General features: G+C 40.3%; 1 protein-coding gene across 8 annotated transcripts in view; it reads left to right on the top strand.

Moving 5' to 3' along the window:
- The window catches only part of TRPM3 (transient receptor potential cation channel subfamily M member 3), a gene marked incomplete at its 5' end in the record, with an annotated part of 408936 nt that overhangs the window by 300423 nt on the left and 90997 nt on the right, over positions 1-17516 (top strand). For all 8 annotated transcript variants that reach the window (XM_081930365.1, XM_081930366.1, XM_081930360.1 and 5 more), the window contains one exon: positions 8797-8920. In XM_081930365.1, the coding sequence (XP_081786491.1) occupies positions 8797-8920 (124 nt within the window). The remainder of the gene's footprint in view (positions 1-8796; positions 8921-17516) is intronic.

Below are 17516 nucleotides of genomic sequence, written 5' to 3'. Positions count from 1 at the left end.
CCGTCTTATTCAACATCTTTATCAAGGACTTGGATGATGGACTCAAGGGCATCCTGACCAAATTTGCAGATGACACCAAACTGGGAGGGGTGGCTAACACCCCAGAGGACAGGATCACACTTCAAAATGACCTTGACAGATTAGAGAACTGGGCCAAAACAAACAAGATGAATTTTAACAGGGAGAAATGTAAAGTATTGCACTTGGGCAAAAAAAATGAGAGGCACAAATACAAGATGGGTGACACCTGGCTTGAGAGCAGTACATGTGAAAAGGATCTAGGAGTCTTGGTTGACCACAAACTTGACATAAGCCAACAGTGTGATGCGGCAGCTAAAAAAGCCAATGCAATTCTGGGCTGCATCAATAGGAGTATAGCATCTAGATCAAGGGAAGTAATAGTGCCACTGTATTCTGCTCTGGTCAGACTTCACCTGGAGTACTGTGTCCAGTTCTGGGCACCACAGTTCAAGAAGGACACTGACAAACTGGAACGTGGCAACCAAAATGGTCAAAGGCCTGGAAACGATGCTTGGCAGGGGGTTGGACTCGATGGCCCTTGTGGTCTCTTCCAACTCTATGATTCTATGACATTCTCAGAACACCCCTTCTGCCTGACTAACACTGGCAGGGCCAGGGCATCAGATATTCTTGCGGCAGCCCAGAGTGGGCACCAGACTTTCATCTTGTGTCAGAAAGGGAGCTCCAATATATCCTATGATCCCAGAGACAGCCTTCCAAGGATCACAGAGGAGGGAATGACAAACTTATTCCACCCTTTCCAGTTTTGTTTGTCTTGGACAAACTTTACATCCCATTTTCACAAAGACAAAATTAATGTCTGAGGAAATCTGCTGACCAAGATAATATCAAACAACTGAAAATGTTTCTCATCCCATTTTGAACATGAGTATCATGGTAGTTTTATTTGCATTTTTCTCATATTTAAAGAATCTAAATATTGAGTTAAGTTTCCTAGTTTAGTCATGCACAATGATTCAAGTAGCAAAGATGTAATGAATCGTTTCCAATATAAATTTATTATACAAAAAATAGTTTGGTAGCTTTTTTCCAGAATGTTTTTTTTTTTTTACATAAAAAGGTTTACAGGGTTACAGGTTTACAAGGTTGTTTTCTGCTGCTCCAGAGAAGCGGACACGGAGCAATGGATCCAAACTATAAGAAAGAAGATTCCACCTAAACATTAGGAAGAACTTCCTGACAGTAAGAGCTGTTTGACAGTGGAATTTGCTGCCAAGGAGTGTGGTGGAGTCTCCTTCTTTGGAGGTCTTTAAGCGGAGGCTTGACAACCATATGCCAGGAGTGCTCTGATGGTGTTTCCTGCTTGGCAGGGGGTTGGACTCGATGGCCCTTGTGGTCTCTTCCAACTCTATGATTCTATGATTCTACCTTGAGCAGCCTTCTCCTGCCAACAACAGCTAGCCGAGTGTCACAAGCAGGTGGAGCTGCCCACCTGCCAATTGCCCAGGGCCACAATGCCATCAGAAATCAAGCCATGTTACCAGTGAATTCCTGCTTGCAGAGGTTGGACTAGGTGATTCTTTCAGTTCCTTCCAACTCTATGATTCTAGGTGCAGCTTTTGGAATAATAATAATAATAATAATAACCCAAAAACCCATAGAAACCCAAAAACACTAAAATATCACACATTAAAAACTTCCCTGAACAGGGCTGCCTTAAGATGTCTTCTGAATGTCAGGTAGTTGTTTATCGTTTTGACATCTGATGGGAGGGTGTTCTACAGGGCAGGCGCAACAACCAAGAACGCCCTCTGCCTGGTTCCCTGTAGCTTTGCCTCTCGCAATGAGGGAACCGCCAGAAGGCCCTCGGCACTGGACCTCAGCGTCCGGGCAGAACGATGGGGGTGGAGACGCTCCTTCAGGTATACTGGGCCGAGGGCTTTAAAGGGCTTTAAAGGTCAACACCAGCACTTTGAATTGTGCTCGGAAACGTACTGGGAGCCAATGTAGGTCTTTCAAGACCAGTGTTATGTGGTCTCGGCGGCCGCCCCCAGTCACCAGTCTAGCTGCCGCATTCTGGATTAGTTGTAGTTTCCGAGTCACCTTCAAAGGTAGCCCCACGTAGAGTGCATTGCAGTAGTTCAAGCGGGAGATAACTAGATCATGCACCACTCTGACGAGACAGTCCGCGGGCAGGTAGGGTCTCAGCCTGCATACCAGATGGAGTTGGTAGACAGCTGCCCTGGATACAGAATTGACCTGTGCCTCCATGGACAGCTGTGAGTCCAAAATGACTCCCAGGCTGCGCACCTGGTCCTTCAGTGGCACAGTTACCCTATTCAGGACCAGGGAGTCCTCCACACCAGCCTGCCCCCTGTCCCCCAGAAACAGTACTTCTGTCTTGTCAGTAATCAACCTCAATCCATTAGCCCCCATCCATCCTCCAACCACCTCCAGACACTCACACAGGACCTTCACCGCCTTCACTGGTTCTGATTTGAAAGAGAGGTAGAGCTGGGTATCATCCGCATACTGATGAATACCCAGCCCAAACCGCCTGGTGATCTCTCCCAGCGGCTTCATATAGATGTTAAAAAGCATGGGGGAGAGGACGGAACCCTGAGGCACCCCACAAGTGAGGGCCCAGGGGTCTGAACACTCATCCCCCCCCCACCACTTTCTGAACACGGCCCAGGAGGAAGGAGCGAAACCACTGTATAACAGTGCCCCCAGCTCCCAGCTCCTCTAGATGGCCCAGAAGGATGTGGGATGGCAATGTAGAAAACAATTTCTGAACAGCTTCAGTGGATCCTATTCCCTATTTGATTTCATTTGCTTTTACTACAGAATGTGATGCATTTAAGAAGATGAGAAAGAATTAGATTTTAAATGAGAAAACAGCTACCACAGTATGACAGCTTTTACACTTCAAGGGATACATTTTTCTGAATTGTTAAATCCAACAGAAGTTCATCATGTATTAGGACTGGCAGTGCTGCTTCCAAGTAAGCAAATGAATAGTACAGTATTGGTGACTGACCATTTCACGGTTAGGAAATCTGGAACAAGAAGTAATATTCATAGAGTATTTTGTTCTGGTGTCAAACTTCTGTGAAGCAAAGCCACCCGCCCTAAATGGGGATAAGTGATTCCCTTAACAATATTTTTAAATTCCCCCATGCCAGGCTTCTTGACTGGCATGGGAAATATCTAAGTATTTGGAGGGCTAAAATGTGAAAAATGGGCGACATTTATTTTATGTCCCTCTAGCCCAGCCTTAGCCAGCCTTGGATCTTCAGGTCTTGTTACTGCAAATTATAGCTACTATTATCGGTTTTGTTGTTTAAAATATATATGGCCCACCCTTTATCAATATGAATACTGTTTAAAACTGTGTTTTACCAAGTTACAGTAGGTATCATAGCGGCTAGGTCATCTCTCTTTAAGCTAGCACATGGTGGTTTTGGTCATGATCACTGCCTCTGAATCTTGGAGAAATGCTGGTTCCGACTCCAGCAGCTACCTCAACCTCTGAACCTGATCCTTCAATGCAGGCATGTAACATACGGTATACCCTAAAAGCACTGCACTGGCCGCCCCATAGTTGCTGCGCCCTGTTTATAATCCCCTAAATATTTGGAGCCCAAGAATCTGTAGGAGACTTGGCTCCTAAAGTATTAAAAACGGATATTTGCCCTAAAACTTGCTCAGACCGCAATGCAGTTTTATGGATCTTAAAATGTCCTTACAGGGTTCCTTCAGATGGAGTATGAATGATGATTTGCTGAGGAGTACCCAAATTGTAAATAAAGCCCAAAAAGCCTTAAAGGATTATTTTGAAATTAATATGAATCAGGGAACGGAAACAAGGGTTATTTGGAATGCCAGCAAAGCAGTAATGAGAGGATTTCTCATTCAACAAAATTCAATTAGGAAAAAGACACAGAATGAGAAAACAGATAAAATTTTGGAACAACTAAAAGACAAAGAGAAGAGGCTTAGGGGGGGCTACTAGGGGGCGCATTGGAAGATGGCCGACAATACCATCTCTCCGACCCACACGGGGTAATTAAGAGGCTGTTATGGGAGTAGGCAGCCTCCCTTGTTGCCCCAAGGAAATGGGGAGCACTGCCCTTGCCTGCTGTGCCCATAAATCACCCCCTAATTCGAAAGAAGGGGGTGAGGGCCCTAGGCAGAATGCCCCCGTGTGGACCTCGGCTCTCCTGGACGCTGTCTCTGATCACGCACTAGTTGCAGCAATTTGGAATAATTAATTACAAAAGAAGCAAATGCACATATTTCAAGTGAAAAAGGGGAGTGAAGTCTGCTAATTTAAGTGACCTCTGCGAAAGAAGACGACGGGCTGGAGAAACAGGAATATTTTACGATGAAGATACACCCAAGGTGGGGTATGTTGACAACGGGGCTGAATGGGGGGGGGGACTTTTTTACTTTCCTTCTATGTGATTTACAAGAACCCCTCCTCATTAGAACCGTCGGTTGAACTGACCCAAGCAGGATGATTAAGGTCTGTGTGGAGATAAACTTTAACCAAAAGTATGCTTTATGGAGACCGAGAAGCAATAAGAGCTTTTGGGAATGGCGCAGCAATTAATTCGGAGTCACCATCTTGCCAAAGGATTTATAGCCGGGAAGAACGGATTTGTTTTCAGACTGCATTCCTAGTGAATCTCCTCAGAGGTTTTGAGCAAGGAGGCAGATTGGTGAAGATTAATGACGCTAAGACTGTTTTGATGTATGGAAGTGATGTTATATGGAAAACGTCTGGATATGGCTACTGGATTAAAAATATATATATCCACGCAGGATTACAAACTGTTCTAACCAGCTTGCGGAGATTATCAGAGGTCACAAAGAGAAAGGAAAAATATATGAAAATAACAACAAGAGATGTGGAAAAATAATAAGAAAGGACTGGATAGTACTGTGAACATCATAAGGTTAGATTTGTGGACATTAAAACAGCAGTAAGAAGTAAGAAGTTGATTGAATCCCTTCGGAACTTGAAATATGGGTGCCCCCAACAAAAATTTAAAATTCGGCTGTGTAATTTAGAATTTATGTAATTTGGTTTGATTTGATGTGATTGGTCGGTTAATAAAAATTATTCTTAAAAAAAAGAGAGAGAAGAGGCTTAGAGGTAACCCAAAGAATTTGCAGATACAAAAGGAAATTAAAGCCTTACAGATTCAATATTCACAGATTATAAATCAAAAAATATAATGGAAACTAAGGAGGATGAAACAAAGGAACTTTGAATCTGCAAATAAATGTTGGAAACTCTTAGCTTGGCAGTTAAAAAAGAGGCAAAAGCAAAGTACTATCACAAATATTGTAACAGAAGGAAAGTCTGTGAAGAACCCTGTGGACATAAGAAAATGTTTTCACAAGTATTACAAACAACTGTATAAAAAGGAGAAAGAGGGCCAAGCTAAAATTGAGCAATTTATTAAAACCAATGATTTGCAGAAGATTCCTGAAGATAAAAAGATCCTAATAAAGGGACTAATTACAAGCCAGGAAGTGGAATATGCAATAAACTCAATGCAACTTGGCAAGGCCCCAGGACCAGATGGTCTATCAGCAAAATACTATAAGAAAGATTGGCTTATCCAACCATTGGTAGAAGTTTGCAATAAGATTATAGGAGGGGGAAGAGCACCTGAAACCTGGAAGGAAGCTTATATTACTCTGATTCCAAAACAAGATCAAGATAGATCCAATGTCAAGAATTACAGACCAATCTCCCTACTTAATGTGGATTATAAAATCTTTGCGAATATACTGGCTAACAGGCTAAAGAAGGTTCTGTCTGAATATATACATAAGGACCAGGCAGTTTTCTGCCTGGAAGACACATGAAAGACAATATTAGGAATGTTGTAGATATATTGGAAAAGTTGGAAGCAAGAAAGAACTGTAAAGCAATGTTAATGTTTATTGACGCAGAGAAGGCCTTTGACAATGTATCTTGGAGTTTTATGTTACATAATTTAGAAAATATGGGGGTTGATCAAGATTTTTTAAGTGAGATTAATGCGATCTATCATGAACAAAAAGCTAAAATTATTGTAAATAATGTGGTCTCGGAGGAAATTAGAATTGAGAAGGGAACCAGGCAAGGGTGCCCACTTTCCCCTCTGCTGTTTATTTCAGTCCTAGAGGTCTTGCTAAATGTGATTAGAAAAGATGAACAAATCAAAGGTATTACAGTAGGATCCAAACAATATAAATTAAAAGCCTTTGCTGATGATTTAGTACTGACATTACAGGATCCAGACTCCAGTGCAGTAAAAGCACTGGAGTTGATACAGGAGTTCGGACAGGTAGCGGGATTTAAGTTAAATAAGACAAAACCAAAGTATTAGAGAAAAATCTGGATAATGATGAAAGAAAATTATTACAAGAAAAGAAGGGCTTAGATTTTGTGAAAAAAGTTAAGTATCTGGGAGTCAATTTGCCAGGGAAAAATTTGAATTTCTATAAAGATAACTATGAGAAACTATGGAATGAAATTAAGAGAGATCTAGAGATATGGTCAGATTTAAAATTGTCACTAATGGGCCGGATTTCGGTGGTTAAGATGAATGTATTGCCAAAGATATTATTTCTGTTTCAAGCCCTCCCAATTATAGACAATGTGAAATGTTTTAAAGAATGGCAGAAAGCTTTATCTAGATTCATCTGGCAGGGGGGAAAACCCAGAATTAAATATAAATTACTAACAGACTCTAAAGAAAGAGGGGGGTTTTCCCTGCCAGATTTGAAGATCTATTTTGAAGCAGCTGCACTTTGCTGGATTAAGGAATGGATACAACTAGAAGACACCGATGATTTAGATCTGGAGGGATTTGACAATGTGTTTGGATGGCATGCATATTTATGGTATAAGGCCCATAATGCTTTTAAAAACCATGTAATTAGGAAATCTCTGATTAATGTGTGGATAAAATATAAAGATCTCTTAGAAAGGAAGACACCCAGATGGCTCTCACCAATGGAGGCAAAGGCCCAGAAAAAGTTAAATATGGAAACCAAGTGGTTGAGATATTCAGACCTGTTATTGGAAGACAAAGAAGGTTATAAATTAAAACAAAAAAAAATTCCTTCCAGTAGCACCTTAAAGACCAACTAAGTTAGTTCTTGGTATGAGCTTTCGTGTGCATGCACACTTCTTCAGATATCTGGTATCTTGGTATCTGAAGAAGTGTGCATGCACACGAAAGCTCATACCAAGAACTAACTTAGTTGGTCTTTAAGGTGCTACTGGAAGGATTTTTTTTTGTTTTGACTATGGCAGACCAACACGGCTACCTATCTGTAGTTATAAATTAAAACCATTTGATCAAATCAAAGATAAGATAAATTGGTTACATTATCACCAGATCAATGAATTGTATAAACTAGATAAGAAAAATGGTTTTGCTTCAGAAAAAACTAAGTTGGAAACGGAGTTGTTGGACTCTAAAGTTAAAAATTTGTCTAAAATAAAATGTATAATTTACTGTTGGAATGGCATACAAAGGATGAACAAGTTAAATCAGTGATGATAGATTGGGCAAGAGATGTGGGACATAATTTAATGTTTGAAGACTGGGAAAGATTGTGGAAGAAAGGGGTCAAGTTCACTGCATGTACAGTGTTAAAGGAAAATATAATGAAAATGATGTACAGATGAAACTCGGAAAATTAGAATATCATGGAAAAGTTCATTTATTTCAGTAATTCAACTTAAAAGGTGAAACTAATATATGAGATATTCTTGACATGCAAAGCAAGATATGTCATGCAACCTGCGCCAACCTGGTGTTTTTGCCCGCAACTGCTATCAGCCAATATAGCAGATGGTCAGGAATAATAGGAGTTGAGTTGTAGTTCAAAACATCTGGAGGAAACCAGATTGAGGAGGGCTAGATTGGGGATATCTGAGGAGTGTTGTAAGCAGTTTTGCATGGATACTTAACCACAGTCCTGCTTGCAGATGGCTGCTTTTCTCCATTACATTTTTTTTACATTACATTACGTTTTTTCCAGTCTCTAAGAGTAGGATCCACATAGAGCTGGGCTGGTAAAAGTCAGTACAAGATAGCATTGGACCCCAGCTTGTCAATTGCAGCCTAAATTCATTAAGAAATCCCTGGTAAGCAATATGCTTCCAAGCCATTTTGCCAGGTGATAATGTGGAAATTGATACCATGATTCTGAAGCAACAGAGACTTGTTGTTCAAAAGGCAGGTCTTTCTTCAAACACAGCAATTCTTTTTGTTTCTTGGCAGTTTCTGAATGGACTAGCTTGTCATAACCTTGCATATGTGTGGTTACCCTCTGAACCTCCCCTCCAGGACTTCATGCAGGGCATGATTCTGCAAGTGTGGAAAACTGCAGTGTGTGGCATTAGGGCTAACATGTCACAGTTTTCTTTATTGTTCTTTTTAAAGCAAATTCTAGCTTGAAAGAAGGTTGGCAATATCTGATGAAATCTCAGAAGTGAGAGGGATTTCTGACAAACACTTTCAGTGGTCATAGGCAAGGCTCCATATCTCTGCTTCTCAAGATTAGAACAATTAGCAGACTAACTTGTGCAAAGTAATAAACATTGCAAAATAACCTGCAGAAATAAATTATGGGGATTTGCTTAATTTTTCTATTAAACACAGGTTTCAGTGTTTTCAATGCAGTATCTGTGTTTTCCTTCTCTCAGAAATTTGCTTTTTAAACAGAGATTGCCCAAAGCACTGCTTATTGGTCAACATTTTGGCTCCAGGATTTTCAATGCCCCCTTTTGAATTTCAGACTTATCAATGAATCTCTGAGGGACCAATTGCTTGTCACCATTCAGAAGACCTTCACCTATACCCGGACCCAGGCCCAGCATCTCTTCATAATCCTCATGGAATGCATGAAGAAGAAGGAACTGGTATGCAAGCACATTCTCTAGGCATGAAACACAGAAGCCCAATTTCATACCGGCTTGGTGCATAAATAAGGTTCAATCTCAGTTTGGAGATTGGGGGACCTGCAGTGGTATGCAGTCCATTTTTCTAACTTCCATGGCTCAAACCATAGTTTGTGTTAGAATTGCATTACCCAACCTCTGGCTTCTCTAAGGCTCGCCCGGAATATCTCAAAGCCATGAGCTGAAACCACGCTTAGGAGGGCAATTGCAAACTGCAATTTGGGGCAGTCCTGGTTAGCCTTATCCATAGTTAGTGACATGTTTACCTGAAGTTTAACCTCCTTGGAAGGGAGAGGGAATTCATGCACAAAAGAGAGAATCTAAAATTAGGGTTGCTATGTTTGGAAGAGCAAAAAAGAGGACACACACACATGGCTCAGCTGGGGATGGGAGCCTGCTGCTTCCCAGCTGAGCTGTGCAAAGAGGCCCCAATGCTCCTGCATGCAAGTGGGGGGGAACACCAGGGCTGACTCAGCTGAGGATCGGGAGCCCCTTGAGCATGCACATGCCCAAACGTAAAAACAACAGCAACCCAGACATTTTTTGTAAATTGTAAAAATCGGCCTGGCCGGAGATGTTGGCCATGGAAAAGAGGACATGCGAAGGAAATCTTGGACATATGGCAACCCTACTAAAATGCACTTTCCCAATCCCCAGCACATGGTTTGGAGACTGGTTACGTTACATCTGTGTGAACTAAAACTGTGTTTCGGTGGATGTCAGTTAGAAACCATTCTGTCTTTTACATGTACATCTGTGTAACTGGAGACTTGGGCATGAAGAGTCCATAAGACCAGCCACAAACAGCTGATTAAAAGGCAATTTAAGTAAAATGTAAGAACAAATAAAATGGGAATTACATTAAAACTTAAAATTTGTAGGAATAGCTTCCATTGGCCTTACCTGTATAATGTCATTAACTCAATTAAGAAGTTTCATTGGACTTTAAGTTATGGATAAATTATTCACAGAGCATCAAAAATGCATCCATCACATTATATTACCTTAGGTCTGGCTGGAAGCATTTAAATATTGTTTTCAGAATCTGAATTCCAAATGTGCATTTTCTGAAACCAGAGGTGTTATTCTTTTTGTGTATATGCTGTTGCTGCTTAACAATTTGCCTCCAGCAGCATGCTAGGAGCTATGCAAAATGCAATGAAAGATGCAATCCCTGTCCCAGGGCCTTGCATGAAGAAATCAAGGGCAGCATCAGTAAGAAGAGTGTTGAATTATTAGTGGTGGGGCAAAATCAAACCAAATGGCAATGCATGTGATAGCGAAGATAAGCCTGAGATGGTTTAGGGTCACCATTGCTTGATGAAGTAGATCTTGATGATGGACTTGACAGACTGCAAAGCTTTTCTAAACAGAGGGGGCTCCCTGGCACAGAAATGATAATGGTAGCCATAAAAACCCCCAGCTATGTTCAGATTGCAAGTTCAGATTGCTAACATTGTTATTTTTTAGCATTTATTTAACCATATCAATGAGCTTAAAGGTAAAGGTAAAGGGCCCCCTGACCATTCTGTCCAGTCGTGGCCGACTCTGGGGTTGCGGCGCTCACCTTGCTTTATTGGCCGAGGGAGCCGGCGTACAGCTTCCGGGTCATGTGGCCAGCAGGACTAAGCCACTTCTGGTGAACCAGAGCAGCACACGGAAACGCTGTTTGCCTTCCCGCCAGAGTGGTACCTATTTATCTACTTGCATTTGACGTGCTTTCGAACTGCTAGGTTGGCAGGAATCAATGAGCTTAGTGGTGTACAAAACAGAAAAAGTAAATAAAACTGTATGAAATGTTTTATGGTCACTGGCATAACTAAGGATCACAAAAGATAACAAATTCAACCTATTTTGTTTTAAAATTATGGCTTAGAGCCACATGAGTATTTTAAAAAAGCTTTATCCCTGTAAGTAGATTGTGTGTTGCCAAGCCCTCAGCCCATGTACAGAAAGTTTTAGCATGTAATAATGTTTCACCCAGTGATAATGATTGACAGTGCAAAATTATTTACATTAAACATATTTTACTCTATTTTAAGTATGTTTGGTTTTTGGCTTTACAGAAGCTGGAAGACAAAGCCACAGTTATAATTTTGGAGGCTGAAATGTATTAAAGGCTTCCAATTACATAACTTACCCAGAACTCCAACAACACTGAGTTGGTGAGAGTCAGTCTGAAAGACATGATAGAATCTGAGTCGCCAATGCCACTACAGTGGTACCTCGGGTTAAGTACTTAATTCGTTCCGGAGGTCCATTCTTAACCTGAAACTGTTCTTAACCTGAACAGTTAGGCCTCCTGCTGCTGCCGCACCGCCGGAGCACAATTTCTGTTCTTATCCTGAAGCAAAGTTCTTAATCTGAAGCACTATTTCTGGGTTAGCGGAGTCTGTAACCTGAAGCATATGTAACATGAAGTCTATGTAACCCAAGGTACCACTGTATTAGCTTGTAAACCTCAGTAACCTTCCACAATATTGATGTCAAATTTATTTTTATCTTATCTGGGAAAGGTCTGATGAGCCCATTTCCATTCCAAAATTAATTCAGTCAGGGCTCATAAAATGACACATAAGAGCTAATGTTGTATCCACAGAAAACAAAACTGCTGTAGATGAAACTGCAGACTGTGAATGACATCTAATCCAAGGGTGTTGCTGTCAGTGAAGATGTCTCTGTTACCATCAAGGAACTCTTGTTTGCCTGGGCAAAGCCACCACTGATTGACAAAATGACCCATAATGAGTTGTCATAAATGATAAAGTAGTGATATTGAGCAAATGTTACAGCTCAAATTAAAAATCATCACAAGTCACTCACTTGTCATTTATTTATTTTTTTAATATAATATTTATTAAAGTTTTTCAATATGAATACATAGTTGGTTCACAATACAATATCTGTCATGACATATTTTCACAACTTCTCTGGACTTCCTCTCATCTCCCGCTCCCATTTTCATCATATAAAAAAAGAATTTTCCAGCAAATTATCATCTTGTATGCATTTTATGCCCACAAGCTTAATTTGTAATCTAATAGTTCCCAAATGGTTCACATTTTCTTAATCTCACTTATCTTCCTAATTCTATCTAATTTAGTGGTGCCCGATTATTTATGATTTAGCAACCTGCTTAACATTCAGTCAAATTACAATGTTTTTGTAAATAAATCTTGAATTTCTTCCAGTCTTCTTCCGTCCTCTCTTCTCCCAGGTCTCGAATTTCTGCCTGTCATCTCGGCCAGTTCCATGTAGTCTATCAGTTGCATCTGCCAATCTTCCAGTGTGGGGAGATCTTGAGTTTTCCAATGCTTCGCTAGGAGTATCCTTGCTGATGTTGTTGCATACATAAAAAAGGTTCGGTCCTTCTTTACCACCCCTTGGCCGACAATGCCCAGGAGGAAGGCCTCTGGTTTCTTAGTGAAGGTATACTTAAATACCTTTTTCAATTCATTATATATCATTTCCCAGAAGGCCTTCACTTTAGGGCATGTCCACCAGAGGTGAAAGAATGTTCCTTCACTTTCTTTACACTTCCAACATTTATTATCAGACAGGTGGTATATTTTCGCCAGTTTGACTGGGGTCATGTACCATCTATAAATCATTTTCATTATATTTTCTTTCAGAGCATTACATGCAGTAAATTTCAACCCAGTAGTCCACAACCTTTCCCAGTCCTCAAACATGATGTTATGCCCAATGTCCTGCGCCCACCTTATCATAGCAGATTTAACCGTTTCATCTTGAGTGTTCCATTTTAGCAGCAAGTTATACATTCTAGAAAGTACCTTAGTCTTTGGTTCTAGCAGTTCTGTTTCCAATTTCGATTTCTCCACCTGGAACCCTAACTTCTTATCATTTTTAAAAATTTCTTTAATCTGAGCGTAATGTAACCAGTCTCGCACTTTACCCTTCAATTTCTCCAAACTCTGCAATTTCCAATTATCTCCATCTTTTTCTAGTATCTCCCAATATTTTGGCCAATTGGCCTCCATATTGGGTGTTTTTCGGGCCTTAGCTTCCATAGGTGAGAGCCACCTTGGAGTTTTATTTTCCAGTAAGTCTTTATATTTTGTCCAGACATTGAACACTGCTTTTCTGACAATATGGTTCTTAAAGGCCTTATTGATCTTAACCTTGTCATACCATAAGTATGCATGCCATCCAAATGCATTGTTGACACCTTCCAAATCCAATACATCAGTGTCTTCCAGAAGTAGCCAATCTTTTAGCCAGCAAAAAGCTGCGGCCTCATAATACAACTTTAAGTCCGGCAGGGCAAAGCCCCCTCTATCTTTCGCATCAGTTAATATCTTATACTTAATTCTGGGCTTTTTGCCCTGCCAAACAAACTTAGAGATATCTCTCTGCCACTTCCGGAAGCACTCCGTCTTGTCCACAATCTGTAGTGTTTGAAATAAAAACAGCATTTTTGGCAATACATTCATCTTGATTGCAGCAATTCGGCCTAACAAAGAAAGTTTCAATTTGGACCAACTGTCTAAGTCTCTCTTAATTTCTGACCAACATTTTTCATAATTATCCTTAAATAGACTCAGATTTTTTGCTGTTATATTTACCCCTAGGTACTTTACTTTTTTAACCACATTTAGTTCTGTCTCTCTCTGAAACCGTTCTGACTCTATATCCGTCAAGTTCTTTTCCAATACCTTAGTTTTCTGTTTGTTTAGTTTGAATCCCACCACCCGACCAAAGTCTTGAATCAATTGTAATACTCTTTTCGTACTAGATTCTGGCTCCTGCAGGGTCAAAACTAGGTCATCTGCAAAGGCTTTAAGTTTATATTGTTTCGCTCCGACCTGAATTCCTTTCACCAACCGGTCCCCTCTAATCATGTTCAGGAGCACCTCCAGAACAGAAATAAATAGCAAGGGGGAGATAGGGCAGCCTTGTCGTGTTCCTTTTTCAATTTTAAACTCTTCAGTAACCACATTGTTAACTATCAGTTTAGCTTTTTGCTCTGAATATATCGCCTCAATCCCATTCTCAAAACCCAGTCCCGCCTCCATTTCTTTTAAATTACCCTTCATAAATTTCCAGGAGATGTTGTCAAAGGCCTTCTCCGCATCTATAAAAATTAAAACTGCTTTTGTATTTATATCTGTTTGCAAAAGTTCCAAGATGTCAATAATGTTCCTTGTATTAGCAAACAAATGTCTACCTGGGAGAAAGCCTGCCTGGTCCTTGTGTATTACTTCATTTAAAACTTTTTTAAATCTACTTGCCAAAATGTCTGCAAATATTTTGTAATCCACATTCAAGAGAGAAATGGGACAATAATTCCTAAGTTGTGTCTTTTCAGCTTCCGATTTTGGTATCAAAGTGATAAAAGCTTCCTTCCACGACTCCGGCGCCTTCTTCCCCTCCAAAATTTCATTGCTAACCTCCATGAATGGTTGTATCAGGTAGTCTTTTAGTGTCTTATAGTACTTGGAGGTCAGCCCATCTGGCCCTGGAGATTTGCCCAGTTGCATGTTCTGAATGGCTTGTTCAATCTCTTGTCGTGTTATTCTAGAGTTCAGGATTATTCTATGTTCTTGTGAGAGTTTTGGTAATCCATTTTTTTCCAAAAATTGCTTAATCTCTACCTCATCTTGCGGCCCTTGAGTATATAGTTTTTTAAAATATCTCTGGAAGGACTTTCTAATATCCACAGGGTTCTGAATGTTCCTTCCTTCAATTTCCAAATTCGTAACTGTATTTAATTTTTGTCTTTTCTTCAACTGCCAGGCTAGCAGTTTTCCGCATTTATTCGCCGACTCAAACGTTTTTTGTTTCATTAATTTAACCTTCCACTCTATTTCCTGATTTATCAGTTTAGAATATTGTGCTTGATGAAGTTTAATTTCTCTCAGAGTCGCCTGTGATTTCGGATTTAATCTTAACTTCTTCTCCAGTTCTTTTATTTTGTCCAAAATCTTGTCTTTCTTCTCATTTTGTGTCCTTTTCTTTACAGCGTTCTGTTGTATCAGGAACCCTCTCATCACAGCTTTACTTGCGTCCCAGATGGTTCTTTTTTCCACAGTGGTGTTCATATTTATCTCAAAATAGTCCTTCAAAGCTTTTTGGGCCTTCTTAATGATTTCCTGATCTCTAAATAAATTGTCATTCATTTTCCATCTAAAAGAGCCGGTTGGTAACAGTGTCATGTCCATCTTTATTGCATTATGGTCGGAGCAGGTCTTTGGGCAGATTTCCACCTTTCTAGCCTTAGGTGCCAGACCTCTAGATATCCAAATTTGGTCGATTCTTGTCCAAGTCAGCTGGGCTTCAGAGAAGAATGTTCCCTCTCTTCCCAAGGGGTTCTTTGTCCTCCAGATGTCAATCAAATCCATATTGTCTGTCATTTCAAAAAAGGTTTTTGGTAGTCTGCCGTCTTTTGTGACGTTTTGATTTTGTGACTTATCCATGTTGGTTGAAACAACCCCATTCATATCTCCCATCATGATGATGTTGTCATAGTCCAGATAATCCAGCATGGTCTCATGCAACTTCTTGTAAAATTCCGATTTCCCTTCATTTGGTGCATAAATTCCTAATATCAGAAGCTTCTCTCCTTGATGTTGTATCTCAATTGCCAAAATTCTTCCATGTTCATCTTTAAATAAGAATTTAGGTGACAGGATCTCTTTTGCGTATATCACCACCCCTCTTTTCTTTACTTTGTCCGAAGAAATGAATTCTTGACCAAGTCTTTTATTTATTAACACTTTTCTGTGGAGCCTAGTCACGTGTGTTTCTTGCAAACAAATAATGTCCAGTTGTTCTTTTTTCAATATGTGAAATTTTTTTTCCTTTTTTCGGGAATGTTACAGCCATTAATATTCCAGCTCAAAAGTTGCAGAGACATCCTGAATAAATCTGGTTATTTTTCTGGGGATGGTGCTTTGTTCGGTGGATCTTCGGGTTTCGAGGGTGCAGGTACCGCCAGTGCTCCAGGCCCAAAAGGGGAATCAATTCCTTTTTGAAGGTCCTCTTCGTATGTAGACAAAAATTTATCTCTCTCTTCCAGTGTTCTAATTTTAACTTTCTTCCCTCTGAAGGTAAAGGATAGTCCTTGGGGAAATTCCCACCTAAAAACAATTGAGTTGCACCTTAGTAGTCTAGCTAGTTCAGAATAGGCAGATCTAAGGTCCAACAGCTGTTTAGGAATGTCTTTGTAAATTTCAATTCTTCTGCCCAGAATGTCCAGTGACTTCTCGTAGTATAGGCCCAAAATCTTGTCCCTTTCCTCCTTTGATCTCAGTGTTATCAAACAATCTCTGGGCTTCTCCTTCCTTGCAAGTCTTCCAAGCCTAAAGGCTGAAACAATTTTAAAATCCTTTTCCTCTAAGTTCCAAAATTTGGAGAATTCTTTAGTCAGGAACTCAGCTAAGTTGCTTTCTTCTGCCTCTGGTATCGACCTGATCCTAAGGTTGCTCTTTCGATTCCGCAGTTCTATCATAGAAAGATAGGTCTGGTGTTCACTTACTTGTTTGCCGAGTGGTCTTACCGCTTGTTCTAAATTTTCAAGCTTTTGACTAGTGTCCTCAGCCAATTTCCGATTCTCTACTGTTGCCTCCTTCAACTCTCCAATTGCTTGTACGTTCTGTGCTACTTGTCCTGTTAATCTATTTAAACTTTCTGTGTTTTGATCAATTTTAGCTGTTTGCTCATCAACCTTCTTTTCCAAAGATTCCAATTTTTCAAAAATCTTCTCTAAGATAGAAGCAGATGTTCCTGAGGCCATGTCCTCTAGTTGTAGTTGCTCAGTTTCTCCCTCCCTTGCCTGTGGCAGTGAGGCTGCTTCTTCCTCTGAAGGCAAGGTCGGTACAGATGATCTACGTGTCTGCAAGGCTGAGGTTAAAGTTGTTAGAGTTGTTTGTTTAGCTCTTCCCCTTCTTCTTGTGCCACTCATTCCAATGTTATCTATGAGTCAAGGTCAAGCTGAGTTGTTCCCATGGGATAACAGAAGCCAGAGAAAAATCCAAAGCCGGAGGAAGGGAAAGAGAAAGTAAAGTAATGTCGCTGTTATAAATCCCAAATCCTCTAGAGGGAACATAAAATGTCTTTAGGGAAGAATCCAAATTCTATTAAAATTAAAGTCAAATTTTATATCCAGGAACTTTCAATAGCAGGTATTAAGCAGAGTCAATGTTGGCAGCCACATTGTTTCTACCAGTGCACACTGGTGTTGCAAATGATGTTTCAAAGAATCAAGTCAGACACCCTCAGATAAATGCAAGCTCTGATACACAATAGCCAAGTCTACAAAACTGACAGTCTCTCAGTCGCTCAGGCAGCTCCAGCACCTGGGTTTCTCATTCAATTTGTAATTCCAATAGAAGAATGGTACCACAGCTCAGATGAAAGGCAAAGTCATAAACTTAAAGTCCTTACTTTATTTAAAAGTTCAATGGGTGCTCAAATCTGTCATGTAAAAGAGATCTGTTCTACGCCTCCACTCCTCCAGCTCTTTGCTTTCAAGTTCAATAGCAGCGGAAGACGGACTTCCTGTTTCCACGTCTCTCCGCTTTCAGCCAAATTCGTT

This window comes from Podarcis melisellensis, assembly GCF_964234715.1.
Source record: "Podarcis melisellensis genome assembly, chromosome: 11".
Classification (NCBI taxonomy): Eukaryota; Metazoa; Chordata; class Lepidosauria; order Squamata; family Lacertidae; genus Podarcis; species Podarcis melisellensis.
The sequence above is the reverse complement of the archived record's forward strand: the minus strand, read 5'-3'. Positions and strand labels throughout refer to the sequence as shown.